This window comes from Ranitomeya imitator, chromosome 5 (assembly GCF_032444005.1).
Source record: "Ranitomeya imitator isolate aRanImi1 chromosome 5, aRanImi1.pri, whole genome shotgun sequence".
Lineage (NCBI taxonomy): Eukaryota > Metazoa > Chordata > Amphibia > Anura > Dendrobatidae > Ranitomeya > Ranitomeya imitator.
In genome coordinates this window covers 405,035,698-405,054,657 of record NC_091286.1, presented here as the reverse complement: position 1 = coordinate 405,054,657, position 18,960 = coordinate 405,035,698, and the positions used below count along the sequence as shown (strand labels likewise).

At 45.0% G+C, this 18,960-nt stretch overlaps 1 protein-coding gene across 3 annotated transcripts in view; it reads left to right on the top strand.

Annotated features, from left to right (window-relative positions):
- The window catches only part of DVL3 (dishevelled segment polarity protein 3), a 112,976-nt gene extending 99,474 nt beyond the window's left edge, over nt 1-13,502 (top strand). For 2 of the 3 annotated variants that reach the window (XM_069726978.1, XM_069726980.1), the window contains 6 exons: nt 6,197-6,346; nt 6,646-6,777; nt 6,955-7,122; nt 8,071-8,283; nt 11,614-12,009; nt 12,408-13,502. In XM_069726978.1, coding sequence (XP_069583079.1) covers nt 6,197-6,346; nt 6,646-6,777; nt 6,955-7,122; nt 8,071-8,283; nt 11,614-12,009; nt 12,408-12,439 — 1,091 coding nt within the window. In that variant the 3' untranslated portion in view covers nt 12,440-13,502. Of the gene's footprint in view, nt 1-6,196; nt 6,347-6,645; nt 6,778-6,954; nt 7,123-8,070; nt 8,284-11,613; nt 12,185-12,407 lie in introns of those variants that run through there. The other variant, XM_069726979.1, reaches the window with a different exon arrangement.
- Nucleotides 13,503-18,960: the final 5,458 nt, after the last annotated feature.

Below are 18,960 nucleotides of genomic sequence, written 5' to 3'. Positions count from 1 at the left end.
GGGACAGGAAACCTACAGGATAAAAGGGCGGTACCTCTCCCCTGCATCAGTTTGGTTTCCTGTCCCTGACGGGGAACCTTCTCGGACGGTACCTGGCATGGACGACCGGAAGACTAACCTGGCGAAGATCCGGAACCGGCCAGTCCGAGTTCTGGCGGCGGGGAGGCCCCTGCCACGGCTGGTCCGGTATCCGAGGCCGCCACGACTTCGACCGAGGGGTCCGGAAGCGTGAGCGGGGGGAAGCGCCGCCGCCACTCCGGATAGGAGTTGGAGCGCTCTAGCACACTGCCGCAGGACGCCAGGATCCAAGATGGCGCCGCACCGGAAGTAGTGGAGGAACTTCCGGTTCGGGGGCAGTGAGGTAAATGGCTACACCAAGATGGCGCTGCCCCGGAACCGGAATCCTTCATTTCCGGGTCGTCTGGCTGCGCGCGCATGCGCAGTGTCTAGAAACGAAAAAAAAAAAACCGCTTCCCCCAAACAGAGCAGCCACAGGGGGAGGGGACCAAGCGCCACCCTTTAAAAAGAAGGTGCACTTGACAGACCCTTGCTGCATGCTGTTCCAAGATGGAAGACAGCGATCAGCAGCTCCAGCCACCGCCGCCACCGCAGCAGCGCCATCGTCAGCGCCAGAAACCAGATGCCCAGGGGAAGAGAACTTCTGCAAGCAACCGAAGTTCCCGATCCAGTAGCCATTCCACACCATGTAGTTCCAGTGCGGTAAACCTGCGGCCGGCCACGGATCATACGCCTCAGGATCCTACCCCTCCTCCAGAACCGGTACCTGTGGCTGCGTCAGATTGGTGAGTGATCTTCGTGAAAGCTCATTTTTTGTAATTGGGGTTCCCCTTCTCCCTTATCTTAGGCAAGGAAGAGAACGGGAAAGATGAAAAATAGAACATGCCCCTTATGTGAGAAAGCATTACCACAGTCCTGGGAGAAGAAATTATGCGACTCCTGTATTGAGCGAATCCTCTGTGAGGAGACCCCGAACTTCGCCTCTGAGTTACGCTCTGTAATTAAAGCGGAGGTTGAGACGGTGTTTAACTCCCTTAAAAGCGACAGGAGATCTACTAAGAAATCAGCTCCTGATGGAAATTCCGACTCTTCTAGCTCCGAGAGTAAAAACTCGGATACGCAAGATTCATCCCTCTCCTCTTCAGACAGTGAAAGTGGGGGTCGTCATTGCTTCCCCCTAGATGAGGTTGACGGCCTAGTAAAGGCTGTAAGATCGACGATGGGGGTGTTAGATCCTCGTCCTGATAAAACGGTACAGGACATTATGTTTGGTGGTCTTTCCCAAAAAAAGCGTAAGGTATTTCCCCTTAATGAAAATATTCAAACGTTAATTAAGAAGGAGTGGGAGAAACCTGAGAGAAAAAATGCATCGGTTCCCTCTATTAAAAGGAAATACCCCTTTGAAGAAGAAGCTTCGGTTTCGTGGGATAAAGCCCCCAAACTCGATGTTGCGGTAGCTAAGGCCTCGAAAAAGTTCGCATTACCATTCGAGGATATGGGAACCTTGAAAGACCCTCTTGACAAAAGAGCAGATACCTTTCTTAAAGGGGCCTGGGAGTCAGCCGGAGGATGCTTAAGGCCAACTATAGCAGCGGCATGTACGTCACGTTCCTTAATGATTTGGGTCGACAACTTAGAGAAACAGATTAGAGATGGGGTCCCTAGGAATAAAATTTTAGACTCCATCCCTATGATTAGAGGAGCCGCGGCATTCTTGGCAGACTCTTCAGCTGACTCCATCAAATTAACATCTAAATCAGCAGCTCTCTCAAATGCGGCACGTAGAACCCTATGGTTAAAAAGCTGGCCGGGGGATTTACAAACTAAACACAAACTGTGTTCAATCCCCTGTGAAGGTAAATTCCTCTTTGGAGAGACTTTGGACGACATCCTGCAAAAAGCAGGTGATAAAAAGAAAGGTTTTCCCATCCTGGCCCCAACATATAATAAACGGCCCTTTCGGAACAGAAATTTTTTTTAGGAGGAGACCACCTAGGGAGCAAAACCGATGGGATGACGGAAGGAGGAAAGACAGAGGTTTCCTCTTTGGTAACTCCCCTCGAGATAGAAACCCCCCCCCAAGTGACGTCTTCCCCAGGGTGGGAGGGAGATTGACTCAATTCCTCCCGGCCTGGGAGAAAATTTCGACCAGCCCTTGGATATTAAAATTAATAGGAGAAGGGCTTCGCATAGAATTTTTATCCCTACCCCCACGGAATTATGTGGTAACACCGCTGAGATCATCTCAACAACAAGAAGCTCTAGAACTAGAAATTGTAAAACTAGTAAACAAAGCTGTCATCCAAGAAGTCCCCCCTCTGGAGAGAGGGAAGGGATTCTACTCTCCATTGTTCCTGGTTCCCAAACCGGACGGAACCTTCCGAACTATAATAAACTTACGGAAGTTGAATACCTATGTAAAAAACTACAGATTCAAAATGGAGTCAATAAAATCAACGATAAAAAAATCTGTTTCCCAACTGTTTTATGATAGTTCTAGATCTCAGCGACGCATATTATCACGTCCCCATCCACAAGACCTCTCAGAAATTCCTCAGACTGGCAGTAGTCATAAAAGGACAGACCAGGGAATACCAATACAGGGCTCTTCCCTTTGGCATATCAATTGCTCCCCGCATCTTCACAAAGTTGATAGCGGAGATGATGGCACATCTGAGAGGAAGACGTCTTGATTATTCCATATCTAGACGATTTTCTGATTGTGAGCAACTCGGCCGAACTCTGCCGTCAACAATGCGACAGAGTCATAGACACCTTAACAAAATTAGGCTGGCTGGTGAACCTCCAAAAATCAAAACTGGAACCAACCAAGGTTCAAGAATTCTTGGGTCTCATCCTGGACTCAAGTTCTCAGGTTTGTTACCTACCAGACAAGAAAAAACAAAACATAATCCACCTAGTGTCACAAGCGCGTTTAAACCCTACCATGACTCTAAGGAAGGCAATGTCATTACTGGGGTCCCTCTCGGCCTGTCTCCCAGCGGTTCAGTGGGCACAGCTCCACACAAGGACACTTCAGTGGGATATTTTAAGGAACCAAAAAATACTAGGAGGACGGTTAGAAAATCGAATGACTCTAAGTTTACCCACTATTCATTCCCTGGGCTGGTGGCTGAATCCCAACAACTTATCAAAAGGGATTCCCTGGGTAACAGAGGCATCTCAGATAGTTACCACAGACGCAAGTCCCACAGGGTGGGGGCTCACCTAGACGACAGAGTCACTCAGGGGATATGGACAATTCAGGAGCTCAGATCTTCCTCAAATCAAAAAGAGTTGAGGGCTGTGAACCACGCACTACTGTACTTCCTAGACCAACTGCAAGGCCATCATGTCCGAGTATTCTCGGACAACAAAGTAGTAGCTTACTTAAACCACCAGGGGGGTACCAGGTCTCAATCATTAATGGAAACCACCTTCGAAATTTTCAGCCTGGTACAAAACAACTTCCTGTCCCTATCAGCCCTACATATAAAGGGGGTGGAAAACCAAAAAGCGGACTTTCTGAGTCGTACCCTACTAAAGCAGGGGGAGTGGTCTCTAAATCAGGGCATATTCAACAAAATCACAGATCTATGGGGGATCCCTGTAATAGACCTCTTTGCCAATATGCACAACAAGAAAGTGGAAACTTTCTGTTCCCTAGATCCCAGGGGGAATCCTCAGGCTGTGGATGCATTCACAATACCCTGGACACAGACCCTAACATATGCATTTTCCCCTACTATTCTCATTCCAGCAGTTCTGAGAAAGATCAGGCAGGACAAATCCAGACTCATCTTGATAGCCCCCTTCTGGCCCAAGAGAGCCTGGTTTTCATGGCTGAGGATGTTATCAATCACCGATCCCTGGGTGCTTCCGGATCTTCCGGACCTCCTGTCTCAGGGACCGGTGTTCCACCCTCAATCAGAAAATCTCCATCTGACAGCGTGGCTTTTGAGAGGTCACTATTGAGGGAAAGAGGGTTTTCTGACAAGCTAGTGTCTACACTAATGAAAAGTAGAAAACCTGTGACCACAAAAATATACGGCAAAACATGGAAAAAAATGTTGTCCTCCTCTGGGGTAAAATTGCAAGATGGTGTTCCAGTATCTGAAATACTAGAATTTCTACAGAAGGGCTTAGACTTAGGCCTTTCGGTAAGTACCTTAAAGGTACAGATAGCAGCTCTAGGAGCTTTATACTGTGAGAACATAGCAGCCAACCCTTGGGTTATACGGTTTATCAGAGCAGCCGCAAGGTCTAAACCGCTAACTATAAGTAGGTTACCAACCTGGGATCTGAACTTAGTTCTGTCAGCCTTAACAGACTTCCCGTTTGAGCCCATAGAATCGGTACCCCTTAAAATTCTTTCTCTTAAAATGGCCCTCCTAATAGCCCTGACCTCGGCCCGTAGGATGTGACCTCCAAGCCCTGTCCGTAAACCCTCCATTTACACAAATTCTGGATGATAAAGTTATATTAAAAACAGACCCTTCCTATCTACCGAAAGTTGCATCAACATTCCATAGATCCCAAGAAATAATCCTTCCTTCTTTCTGTCAAAACCCTAAAAATAAGAAGGAAGAGAAATTCCATACACTAGACGTTAAAAGGTGCCTGGTCCAATACATAAAAATCACCCAGCAGTATAGAAAGGAAGGGTCTCTTTTTATCTGCTTCCAGGGACCCAGGAAAGGACTCAAAGCTTCTAAGGGCACTATAGCTCGATGGGTCACAGACTCAATAGCTTTGGCGTACTCATCCTCCGGGAACGCCATTCCGCAAGGACTGAAGGCACATTCTACAAGGGCTATGGCGACCTCCTGGGCCGAAAGGTCAGAGGTACCATTAGATCAGATCTGTAAGGCGGCCACCTGGTCATCACCTTCAACCTTCTTCAGACACTACCGCTTAGACCTAGCCTCTTCGTCTGACCTAACCTTCGGGAGAAGGGTTCTGCAGGCTGTGGTCCCTCCCTAAGCAATGATCTCTGTAATTCTCTCTGGTAGTGCTGTCATGGGCGACTGAGAAAAGTGTAGTTACTCACCGATAACGGTGTTTCTCAGAGCCCATGACAGCACCTGCTTATTCCCCCCCTCATCACGTGTGCGGTGAGCACATTATTTGTGTGAAGTGGTTTTTACATATAGACACGGTGTTCACTGTTAAGCATTATGATTAAATTGCATATTTTTTGTGGTGTTGTGACTAACCTGGAGGACCTCCGATGCTCTGTAAACAAAACTGATGCAGGGGAGAGGTACCGCCCTTTTATCCTGTAGGTTTCCTGTCCCTGAAGGGCGGATCCCCTCTCTCTCTGGTAGTGCTGTCATGGGCTCTGAGAAACACCGTTATCGGTGAGTAACTACACTTTTCATTCCCCCATTTTTTTTTTTTTTACCTGAACTGCGTAATCTTGCTTATCACAAGATCACTGTTTAGAAGATATAGAGCAGTATTTAGAAGAGAGAACCAGACCACATATAGATTGGAGTGCTGCGTGCAGCAAAAGGAGCCATAAAAAGCCATGCCAACCACAAGATGGCGACGGTCTTTTGAAGAAAACAGGTGATCTTCTAACGTTGCATTGGAAATCCATTTTCTTCTCAGTAAATGAGAAATCTCTCTCTCTCTCTCTCTCTCTCTCTCTCTCTCTCTCTCTCTCTCTCTCTCTCTCTCTCTCTCTCTCTTCTCTTCTCTTCTCTTCTCTTCTCTTCTCTCTCTCTCTTCTCTCTCTCTCTCTCTCTCTCTCTCTCTCTCTCTCTCTCTCTCTCTCTCTCTCTCTCTCTCCCTCCCTCCCTCCCTCCCTCCCTCCCTCCCTCCCTCCCTCCCTCCCTCCCTCCCTCCCTCCCTCCCTCCCTCCCTCCCTCTCTCTCCTTCTGTTATCGGTGCTGCAGCCTGTGCTAGACAGTGGGGGTATTGGCGTAGACTCACGCTAGACAGTGGGGGTATTGGCGTAGACTCACCGCTGGACCCAGGGAAGTATAGCACAATTAAGACTTTTTTTTCTTTTATTGTTTTGTTGTTGTTGTTTTTTTAACACCAAAGACAAGTGTTAGCCTACAGGGGACAACTGCTTTCACTTTGTTTTGTATATACCCCATTGCTCCCTTTATAAACTTTAGTCCTCTTTTTTTTTTTTTACCTCAATTATTACGCCATTTTTCCCCATTAGGTGAACCAATTAGGCCTATTGACCCAGCAGCTTGGGTTTCTCATACAGCAGCAATGACCGGTACCTACCCAGCCTATGGAATGAGTCCATCTATGAGCACAATAACTTCAACCAGCTCCTCCATTACCAGCTCTATACCTGAAACTGAGCGTAAGTGTAATACGTTTATTACTTCTAGTCCACAGACACTGATATCAGGTCTTACTTTTTGGCTCTGTTCACATTAACTCTATGGGATGGATTCCAGAGTGCAATGTCAGACCAGTGAACGGTTGACCCCCATCGATTTATAATGGAGTCTGGCAGGTTCCACTTTGTATGCCACATATAAGATAAAAAAAGTGTTATGGCCATCAAATCGCTAATTTTTATCTAGAGACCAAACAAACTTTTGCCAAAGAAATGTGAAGCAGCCATTACATCTCAATCATCTGTTTGTCTTCTCTAAGGCTTTGATGACTTTCAGCTGTCCATACATAGCGACATGGTGACAATTGTGAAAGCAATGAGCTCACCAGAATCTGGTTTGGAGGTGCGGGATAGGATGTGGCTAAAAATTACCATCCCCAATGCTTTCATCGGTGAGTAAGGAGTATCTACAATAATGGTGACTATTTATCATGTAGTAAGTGTTTTCTTTGTCCATCATCCCATGCTGATCTTGGTCAGTTTTTCATATATTTAATTAACCACAGTGAGATGGGGAAACAAACAATGGTAATTCATCATAATTCCATTGCTGACCTTTCTGCTTTCAGGTTCTGACGTAGTAGACTGGCTGTATAATCATGTAGAGGGCTTCACAGATCGCCGGGAAGCAAGGAAATATGCAAGCAATCTTCTGAAAGCTGGATATATCCGCCATACAGTCAATAAAATTACGTTCTCTGAGCAGTGTTACTACATTTTTGGAGATCTTTGTGGCAGTATGTACCGATCCATTATCCCACCAAAGCTCATGTGTATTGCATTACATAAGTATATTCTTCATAATTCTCTTCTAACAGGATGTGTTCTTTTGTTCATTGGTACTTAAAAAGGGCATTTTGTATTTAGGTGATAAATATGGGGTCTGGAGGGGCCACTCTTCCCATTTGTTCTCACCGCACCTCCACTGTATGGAAGATTTTGATGGAGATGTGGTCAATCTTGTACATTGTCTTTTGAAAACTGATAGCTACGTTCTATACTGCGCTACCTTCATCCGTCTTAGACAATGAAAAGAGAAGTAAAGTGTAAGCTCAACCACCGCTCCATATAAATAAGAGATTTATTTTTTTCATCACTGGGTGCTTGAAGAATATGTTTGAGTCCCCGCAGCTGCATATTTCGTGGCTGTTTGATAGCCACATCCTGCATGTGTTGCAGCTGTCAAACAGCCACGAGACATGGAGCCGTGGGGACTCAAACATATTTTTTGAGCACGCCGAAGTCGCTCAGCACCCGATCATGCTCGGATTACACCTTACCAAGGACATTTACTCATCAATACTTCTAAGTAGTGTTGGGGCAAACCTTAAATAGAATTTATATACAAAACTTCAACACTTTGAGTCTTTAGAGCCAGTTCTGAATTGTGACCAGAGGGGAAAATACAATTAATCTGTGACATACAGTACTAATAGGAGCTCATATTCTGCTTGTTGTAGATTTGGAATCCTTACACTGTATTGATTTATTCTACAAAACTGAGCATGATGGGAATCAATAATAGAAACTGAAAGCTTTTTAAAAAGCACATGTCATTAAACACCTAATCCTGATGTGATGAAACATGGTCTTCCCTATGGCGCTGGTTCAGCTGGTATTTTATCTTCTCTGTGAACCACATATATGCTAATGTCAGAGTTAAAATGTTTCTCTCTATTCATTAGATATGGCAAATCTTTCCCTAAATGATCATGACGGTTCCAGTGGGACATCTGATCAGGACACACTGGCTCCACTTCCACATCCTGGAGCGGCTCCCTGGCCCATGGCGTTTCAGTATCAGTACCCATTGCCTCATCCTTATAGCCCACACCCAGGATTTCCAGAACCTGGATATAGCTATGGAGGTGGTAGTGCTGGCAGTCAGCACAGTGAAGGTAACGCTTTATTAAAGCCTTTTTAAACATGCTATATAACGCGATTCTCAAATGTCTTTAAGTATTGTTATCCTTGTAGCATTATTTTGCATGAAATTCCTCCAACCTTAAAAGGGTTGTCTGGGACTTCACACATTAAGCATTGATGGCCTATCCTTGGGGTATGTGCACACGTTGCAGATTTGCCCGTGGAAGTTTCTGCTCGATTCTGCATCTTCTGGCAGAAAATGTGTTTTTGATGCGGATTTTCATGCGTTTTTTTCATGCGGATTTGTATGCGTTTTTGGAAGCTAACTAAAGATCTATGATTGAACAGAAAAAAGTTGTGATGTCATTTCTTATCCAACCACTTCCTTTACATACTCCATTGAAAAATGTTTACACACACAGAAAGATAGATCTATAAATAGATCTATAGAGAGATGATGAATAGAGAGATTTATAGATAGATGGATAGATAAATACCAAGCCCAATGTTTAGTAATAAACATAATAAAATGGTACATAAAGAGGGTAAATAAAGAGAGAGACACACACACACACACACACACACACACACACACACACACAATCTGCATTAGCTGGGGTCACACTTGCGAGAAACTCAAGAGTCTCGCACCTCAATACCCGACACTGCTGCCCGCACTCGGGATCGGAGCGCTCAGCTACATAAAAATACATGCAGCTGCACGCTCCAGTCTCCATTGTCGGCGGCAGTGCTGGGTATTGAGGTGCGAGACTCGTGCGAGCTTCTCAAGTGTTACCCCGGCTTTAAACGCAATATCTGTTTCTTATTAAAAAAAAATGCCGCAATTTTCAGCGCCACAGAGGGAAAACCAGTGACTGGGAACCGATTTTTATAGCCTGGGAAGTGGTTAATATATCAGCCCGCAGCTGTATATTTAGCCTTTACTTGCTGTTAATATAGGGGGACAACCCCCCTAAAAAAATAGATAAAAATGACGTGGGGCCCCCCCTATAATTAATAGCCAGAAAAGGCTATGCAGACAGCTGCGGGCTGATATTTATAGCCTAGAGAGGGACCATGGTTATTGCCCCCCCCACCCCGGCTAGAAACACCAGCACAGAGCCGACCCAGAAATGGCGCATCTGTAAGATGCGCCAATTCCGGCACTTAGCCTCTCTCTTCCCACTGCCCTGTAGCGGTGGCATATGGGGTAATAGTTGGGGTTGATGCTACCTTTGAATTGTAAGGTGACATCAAGCCGGCTTAGTAATGGACAGGCTTCAATAAGAAAAAAAATAAACACACACACACACACATGCAAAATAAAGTATTTTAATGGAATAAAATACCACACAGTTTTGCCATCTTTATTGTTCGGCCAATCTATGCTAATAAAATAATAAACCAACACAATTACTCCCTGTCAGACGCAGTCCATAAAATATTGAGTGTCCAACGACGATCTCCCCTATAGAGCAGTCACATCAGGAGATGTGACTGCTCTGTACGTCCTCCAGTGACACACTGACATAAGACAGTGGCTCCTGCAGTGTTATCACTGAGGGTTCAATGGTATTCTAACTTTACGACACTGCTGTGTGAGAATTTTCCAACGTAGCGGTGCCGCAAGTGACCGTATGAACTATACTGTAGAAAAGCCTTTTACTAGGCACTGCTCCTAATAGCCAGTTTCCTACTCCACACTGATGAGGGGCAAATACCCCGAAACAGCTGTCTGTGGATGGATACCATGTTTTGGCATAGGCGGTTTTCCTTTTTGGATGCTGCCCTTCCTGTGGTTGTTCCTTCCCGGTGAAAGACCTGGCTATTTATTGCTTGCGCTGAGAAACACGTGATGGTGTCTTCGCGACTTTTCTACATGCATTTGCATATTTCTCATAAGGGATGGGGGCAGTGTTCTAGATCACTGCGTTGAGAAACACATGATGGTGTCTCTGCGGTGTTGGATGTTTTGATCTCCCTGAGGTAATTCATCCTTATGTTTATTGAACTATACTGTACTCACAGCGGCATAGGGATACAGTGCGGAAGGATACATTACGTCATTCTATCCTGGAGCCCCTGGAGCTCTCAACGGGAGCTGGTCATGGGACACTTGTTATTAAATAGATTAAATCAGATCAGGGAGTACATTGTTGGTTTTTTTATTTTATTTTTTTTCCAGGTGATTGAGGGCTTTGGGGACTAGGTGATTGGGGAGTATGTGCTGCAAGTTGTATGTACTGTATGTCTACATGTGTGTATGTTGTTTTTTTTACACTTTAATACAGTAGCCGGATGATGGGACTACTACTGTCCAATCATCCGGCTAGCTGTCACTGTAGCATGCGTAGCCGGATGGGACTAGTAGTCCCATCTGACGATGAGTGTCTACACGCACCCGCTGACACGCACTCTTCCCCCTACCGATCTGCAGCGTTTCTTGCCGGCGCATCCTCAGCAAAACCTCAGATCTTTTTTAAACCTGCGGTTTTGCTGCGGATTGGCCCGACACAATGGAAGTCAATGGGTACAGAAACGCTGCAGATCAGCAAAAAGAATTGACATGTTGCGGAAAATAACACGCTGCGATTCCGTCCTTTTTCCCGCAGCATGTGCACACCAAATGTCAATTTCACATAGATTAACATTGGTTGTGCACTACAATGCAGATTTGATGCAATTCTGCGCATCCAAAAAACGCCGCGGATCCGCATCAAAATCTGCAACGTGTGCACTTACCCTTATAGTTGGTGGTGCAACACCCGACCTGACACTAATCTGCTGTTCCCGGTGCTGACAACGGAAGAAATTGCTCAATTGTGGAGCTGCACAGCTCCGTGAACTGCATAGTCGCCACTGCCAAGTACTGCACATCCACCCCCTATTGGGATGAGTGGGGGTCAGCTGTGCAGTACCAATCCACACCCACTATGCAGTTGATAGAGCTGTGCAGCTCCACAACTGAGCAGTTCCATCAGCAGCCTGCATGGGATACAGCTGATCAGTGGGGGTGTTGGATGTAGCACTCCCAATGATGACACATAAATGTTAATTTTTCAGAAATCTCCTTTAAACCCACTTTCCGTCATAGCATGAGAGGTGCAGAAGGCTGGTCAATTATAATTTATCTGTAGCGATGAACATATCCGTGAGGCTCCATTGTTAACGTATATTCTATTTCTAAATATTTTTTGACCATGTCTACTTTTAAGGGTTTGCTTCTAATTACAACTTACTGCTTCCTGTTCTACAGGGTTTCATTCCTAACCCTCTGAAAAATTGAAAAGCATAGACTGATTAGGTGCAATTTCTTTCCCTTGGAGTCTAAAATATCTTGTTTTTCTGTTTGTCTATTGCAGGTAGTAGAAGTAGTGGCTCCAACCGCAGTAGTACCGAAAAGAGGAAAGACCCTAAAACTGGTGACTCTAAATCTGGAGGGAGTGGAAGTGAGTCGGACCACACTACACGTAGCAGTCTACGAAGAGACCGAGCAGCAAGTGAGCGCTCGGTACCAGCAAGTGAGCACAGCCACAGGAGCCACCACTCCATAGCACACAGCATAAGGAGCCACCATACACACCAGTCATATGGTCCTCCTGGAATTCCTCCTCTTTATGGCCCCCCAATGATGATGATGCCGGCTCCACCCCAAATCTTGGGCCCTCCAGGAGCCCCACCAGGCCGTGATTTAGCCTCCATCCCACCTGAACTCACCGCTAGTAGACAGTCTTTCCGCATGGCTATGGGCAATCCCAGTGAGTTCTTTGTGGATGTTATGTGAGCAAAATTTCCATCATCGGCCCTGTTTTTAGCAAGTTTTGTTTTCTGAAAATGTTCTAACTATTATTTACATCCTGATACTAAGTACAGAAATGGAAAGGCCAGCACGATTCCGCTAAGATGTATGTGTGATGTTCGCACGGACCCTCACACTAGCCACTAATCATGCACCTAATCTATGAGACCCCGCTCCAGACTGTATGTTTGTGCAGATGGAAGAGGCTGGCCACGTTCTTGCCTGGTTGCTTGGCTTTTGTAACAGATTGATTTTAACAAATTAATATTGCATCTGTTTAAAAAGAAACGCCAGTAATGGAATGGATTTACTTTAGTTTTTTTCCCCCTTTACAACTGTGTTTCTTTTATTAAGCAGCCAAGAATTCGGGGGTCTTTGACTTTCTCTGAGCAAGTTGCCAGTGAAAGTGTATGATCCTCAGTCGGAGGGTATCCCTTCCTTGAACATATCATGGCGTCATTGTATAGATGAAGAGAATCCATTACCACGGGAAGATTTTGGTCTAAGTAGAAGATGACCGATTGGAGTGAAGCACCACAAGCCTTACATATTCATAAGTTGCAAAGAACATGACTATCTTGCCTTTGGAGTGCCATGATTTTTCTGATTCCATATATAAATTGATGTGCATCAAACCTCATACTCTGATATCTACTCTTTCAAAGAATTCAGCCCTTGTAGCTCCTTTTCTAAAGGTACCTGTTTTTGAAGAGCATTAGGATCATCTAATTTTTGGCTGAACTCCTTTCCTGTCAGGAAAACCTGTGATTTTTATCATTTGTCCCCCCCCCCCTTGTATTTTATGTTTGTGTTGCATTATATTGCACATCATACAGGCAGCAAAGAACGAATACCTCTCTTCAGCAACTTGAGGTTGCCATGTAGATGTTTAACGCATCTTTTACTTGTTTTTTTTTTTTTTTTTTCCTAAGTATTCTCCTGTCACCTGGAGAACAATGCCCATGAATAACGGTGCTAATGCAATATGAAAACTATATATTTCTCTTTTTTTTATTTTTATTTTTTTATTCCAAACACCATAATCCTTTTAATCTTTACAAGCCCACCCCTCCCCCCTCCTGGTAGCACTAAATAAAGGCACAATTGGGGCTAGTGGCAAACAGATTGTACACTTCCAGTGACTTTTTAGCTTTTTCAGAGTTTGTATACAAACTGACAGGACAGCGCAGAATGGCACAATTGTAGAAAATTGATGATTTGCCTTAGCATCTACCCAAAGGGAGACTTGTGTTGTGCACAAGATCTGCTCCCGCTTTCTAGGCTCTCTAGTGGACTGATGCATTGCTGCAATTTGGGTGTCTGGGAGCGACACACCTGAAGCAGAACTGTGAGCAAGAGCCTGTGTTTTTCATTTGTTTTTGTTTTGGTTTTTTTTTCCATTGCTTTGTTGCACTGAAATGTTTCTGCTGCAATAAATCTACACACATTTTATGTTGTGTCCTTTTATCTTGTGGGGAGAGTTTCTAAAAGTTTTGGGGTGTGTTCGAAGAATTCTACTTTAAATAGGTTGTCCAGTCTTGGGGTACAAGTCACTCTCCCTGCAGACTTGTGAATCCTCACAGCACACACTATTCTCTGGCACCAGGAGCGGGCTGTCATGTGAGCAGCTATGCTATTTGTTTATTTGTGACCACATCCCGACTAGACGTGTCTAACCTTGCTCAATACACTTGTATTGAGCAAGTCCATGCACGTCTAGTCTGCACATGACTGCAATGTATGCAAATCATATACTTGCGGTCATGTACCCGCCTGCTTCCCGTTAACAGAAAATCCTCACAGCATGCACACTGTCATAGTGACTGGAGACTACCTGCAGTCATACAATGACGGCACAGTTTTACCCTAAGGCTGGACAATCCTTTTAATTATGCTTTTGGTTTTTTTGCTTTATTAGATCTTTTCATTAAACAGAATAATGAAACGTAAAACAAAAGGCAGTAGTTTTTAATAAAAAAAGATGGCGATTGAGCTATAATAAAGAAAGGTGATGTCCGCAAGTGGAAGACCTTGAAACTAGCAGATAAGCAATATCATTGATGTACTGAATCTCAAGATGACCTCCAAACATATGTAGGTTATCAAGTGGAATTGTCATCTAAATGGTCCCACAAACAAATGTAGTAATGCTAAGAGTCATGTATAAAGAGATACAAGAATCATCATTGGATGAAAAGCTTCTATCCATTTAATATTGAGATGATACAAAAAGAAGTAAAATTAGTAATAGAAAATATGAAGTAAAAGGGAGAATGAGAAGGAAAAGAATGGAAAGCACGGAGAAAAAACAGGTGGTGGTCTACCAGATACCAGTAAAATGGAGTATTGTATCCATAAGAGTTCTTCAGCAGCTCTGTCTGTCACGTAGCTGAAATAAGATGGGGTTAGAAATATATTACTGCCACCTAGAAATGTCTGGGACACACCATGTTTTCCATAAAGTATCATGTTTGTCATTCTTTTTTGCCACATTCCATTAGCTCCTGTTGATTCATTTCTGTAACCCATTCTTGAACTGTGGGAGGTTACTTGGGTTTTCCATTGTCTGGATGCTAAAGTTCGTGAAGAAGTCAAGAAATTCTGTAGAAGAGCTTCATTAATTACAAGTCCTATATCAGTTATAGCAGAGAGCATCCTAGGCGTACCAATCGATGAGCACAAAAATATGTTCAGAAAAATCACAAATTGCATCAGTGAAGAGCCATGTCATGGAGCAGCACCATTAAATGTATGGCATGGCTCCTGATTCAGATCCACAGCTCCAAAAGATGTGCAGAACTATAGGTATGTTAGTGTTTCTCCTATGCAGGACAAATTATACTCGTCTTGCATTTTATCCCCAATCACCTTCATTGAATATCATGACAATCTTTCTCTAAAAACCTAGAAAAATATATTAATGGTATAAGACACAGCATTGCCTCAGGAACACAATTTTAACATAAGATATTCCCCAAGATGGCTGAGGGAAGAGAAAATTTGTGTATATACACAGTGTAAGGCCATGTTCAATATTTGGTTAGTATTTTATATCCTTATCGTACCAACGGGAGAAGAAAAAATCGAGCCGCACAGCCCATGTTGGAACCCGGTCTGCAGTTGGCCACTAGAACTGACGTACTCAGGAGGTGCTCGCGTTAGAAAACAGTACATGAAATATATCATAGAAAGAGAAACACGCGGCAACACTCACCGAGCTTGTGGTAGGAATTCGACTTTATTGAAGCATCTTTGTAACAATCTTCACGGCACGGGGGAGTAGGGAAAGAAGAGGTGTGGGCAGGGAAGGAACGACGGCCGTTTCACGCCAAAGCCGGCGCTTCTATGGGTTCAAGCTGAGAGGTTGTGACACCCGGGGAGGTAAGTGTGAAGCCACCACCCCCTCAGTGTCAGTACCAATCAGACTTGCAGAGTGACAGGTGCAAAATAAAACAACAATTAGACATGTTAAAAACAATGGAACCAACATTTCAACTTGATATCAAAAATACTAAATATACTAAAAAATAGTCGCAGATTTATAAGATCAATTATGAAGTTTCAAGATCTAAAATCGATCTAATGAAAAAAGTCGATCTAATGGAAAAAAAAAAAACTCCTTTCCTTATTATATCTCACATGGATGGGTGACTATTGGGCTGGAGTCACACTCGGCGTAAGACAATACGGTCCGTATACTACGGCCGTAATACGCTGAAAAGTCCCCAAAATAGTGGTCCGTAGCTCCTCCGTAGGCAGGGTGTTTCAGCGTTTTTTGCGCATGGCATCCTCCGTATGTAATCCGTATGGCATCCGTACTGCGTGTTTTTCTCGCAGGCTTGCAAAACAAACATATATATACAAGGGATCCATGTGTAAAAAAAAAAAATATATATATATACTGTGTGCGTGTGTGTGTGTGTATATATATATATATATATATATATAATCTTCGTGAACACCCTTGGAGCGGTAGTGAGACCGAATGGCAGGGCGGCGAACTGAAAATGTTCCCGGAGCACTGCAAAGTGCAGGAATTGGTGATGTCCGGGAAATATCGGGACATGGAGGTAGGCGTCCTGGATGTCTATTGAGCACAGAAATTCCTGAGCCTCCATGGAAGCAATTACTGAACGAAGGGATTCCATCCTGAAGTGTCTCAGGCGAACTCTCCTGCTTAGCAATTTGAGGTCCAGAATGGGGTGAACCTTGCCGGCATGACTCTCAGCAAGACTCCAGCCCAACTCCCAGGTTGGGCGGCCGTCTTCTCTTTTTCAGGGATGTCTGTATTTCCGCAGTAGAGGACGCATGGGTCAGGGAAGTTGTATCCTCGGGATACAAGATAGAGTTCATTTCACGACCTCGGGATCGTTTCTTCGAATCCCGTCCTCCAAGAGATCCCGCTCTAGTTCCGGGTTTCTTCGCAGCCATCGCTTCTCTTCTCAGAGCCGGGGTAATCGTTCTCGTCCCAGAAAAAGAACGGTTCACGGGTTTCTACTCGAACCTTTTTGTGGTACCGGAAAAAGACGAGGTGGATCTTCCAGTCCTGGGCCTGGAGGATCTACCCTGGGAGAAGCGAGGACGCCAGGACGGAGTGGGCCTAAAGGACACCGCCTTCTTCTCTTGATGTGCCTGTGGCCTCTGTTGCTGCTGGGAAAAGGAGTTAGACGCAGCGAAGTGACGAAAAGGCCGAAAGGATCAAAACTGCCTCCTAGGAGGGCGACGAGGCTTAGCCTGGGGGAGAAGAGAGCTTGTACCCCCGGTGGCGTCCTCAATGATTTGGTCCAGCTGGCAACCTTAGAGACGAGAGCCCTGGAAGGGCAGACTGGTAAGGGACTTTTTGGAAGATAAGTCCGCCTGCCAGGCCTTGAGCCAAACGGTCCGGTGAATGGCAACAGCACTGCTGGAAGCCTGAGCCGCAGCATCCAGGGGGGCGGAGACCAGGTATTCACCAGTGTGGGAAATCTGGTTGGCAAGCTCCGCTAGTTGCACGGGAGGCGCCCTGTCCAGGATACCTCAACGGAGATCTTTGGCCCAGTTGGAAATGGATTTAGAAACCCAAGTAGAAGCAAAAGCTGGGCATAGAGCCGCTGCAGCCGCTTCAAAGGCTGACTTCGCGAAGGATTCTACAACTCTATTGTTAGAGTCCTTCAGAGATGCTCCGCCGGACAGCGGAAGCACCGTGTTGGTGGACAGCCTGGAAACAGGGGGATCCACCAAGGGAGAGACCATCCAATTGGCGGTAAGTTCTGGAGAAACCGTTTTTTACGTACCGGTAATAGGATTTTATGGAGCCACGACAGCACCCCTACGAGAGAGGGGATCCGCCCACCTTCCGGACAGGAACCTACAGGATTTAAAGGGGCGGTCCCCCTCACCACTCCAGTTTGTGTTTCAGAGTATAAGGGACACCGCCATTGAGTTAGTACATAAACATATATACTTAAACATTACTAAATACCATCACCTTCTAAAGAGTGATTTTTAACAAGCACACTTTCCCCAAAGGGTGCAGAAACCTGTGAATAATTACGGGGGGGAATGTGCGGGTGCTGTCGTGGCTCCATAAAATCCTATTACCGGTACGTAAAAAACGGTTTTCCTATCGCCACAACAGCACCCCTACGAGAGATTTTCAAAGATCAATCACCTGGGAGGGACTACAGCACTAAGTACTGTACGGCCAAAAACTAAATTGGCCTCTGAAGATAAATCAAGACGATAATGTCTATAAAAGGTGGAAGGAGATGACCAAGTTGCCGCCTTACATATTACGTCTATGGAGACGTCCGCTCTTTCCGCCCAGGATGAGGCCATGGCTCGAGTGGAGTGGGCCCTGATGCCATCTGGTGGTGTCTGGCCTTTAGCAGTATAAGCAAGATATATGGCATCTCTTATCCATCTGGCGATAGACGCTTTAGTTACACTCGCCCCTTTCCTTGGATTCTGAAAGGAAACAAACAGAGCCCTACTCTGCCTCCATGGTTCTGTTTTGTGTAGGTACTCTAATAGAGTTCTTCTGACATCTAACTTGTGATATTTCTGCTCGTCAGCTGAATTCGGATTGTCACAGAAAGATGGTAAAATTATTTCCTGACTTCTATGAAATTTGGAAGCTACTTTTGGTAGGTATGCTGGATCAGGTTTTAACACTACCCTGTCCTGAAAGACCATTAAATAAGGAGGGTCTATCGACAAAGCTTGTAAGTCACTCACTCTCCTAGCAGAGGTCAGGGCTACTAGGATGGCTGTTTTTAAGGTTAAATTTTTTATGGAGACAATCTAATGGCTCAAAGGGGGGTTCTGTTAAGGCGTCTAAGACCAAATTTAGATCCCATGGTGGTAATCTAGGAATATATACTGGGTTACTACGTTCAGTGGCCCTAATAAATCGGGAAACCCATCTATTTCCCGCCACATCACTGTTATATAACGCTCCCAAAGCTGATACTTGGACTCTAAGGGTATTTACCGCCAAGCCCAATTCTCGGCCCCTCTGTAAAAACTCCAGAATAGCCGGAATTGGGACCTTGCCAGAAAAGGGATTTTGGTAGAAGGCAAGGAACTTTTTCCAAGTTTTAGCATAGATTTTAGTGGTAACTTCTTTCCGGCTATTTAAAAGGGTAGATATGAGAGCCTCTGAAAACCCTCTTCTCCTCAACAACTCCCTCTCAAATTCCACGCCGTCAGATGCAGGGATTCCACATTGGGGTAACGGAATGGACCCTGAGAAAGAAGCTCCGGGCTGGTCGGCAGTACCCAGGGGTCGGACACAGACATTGCCCTGAGTAACGAGAACCATGTCCTCCTGGGCCAAAAGGGGGCAATCAGGATCACTCTCGCCCTGTCCTCCCTGATCTTCCTGAGGACTATCGGGATTAGACACATTGGAGGGAACGCGTAAGCCAGA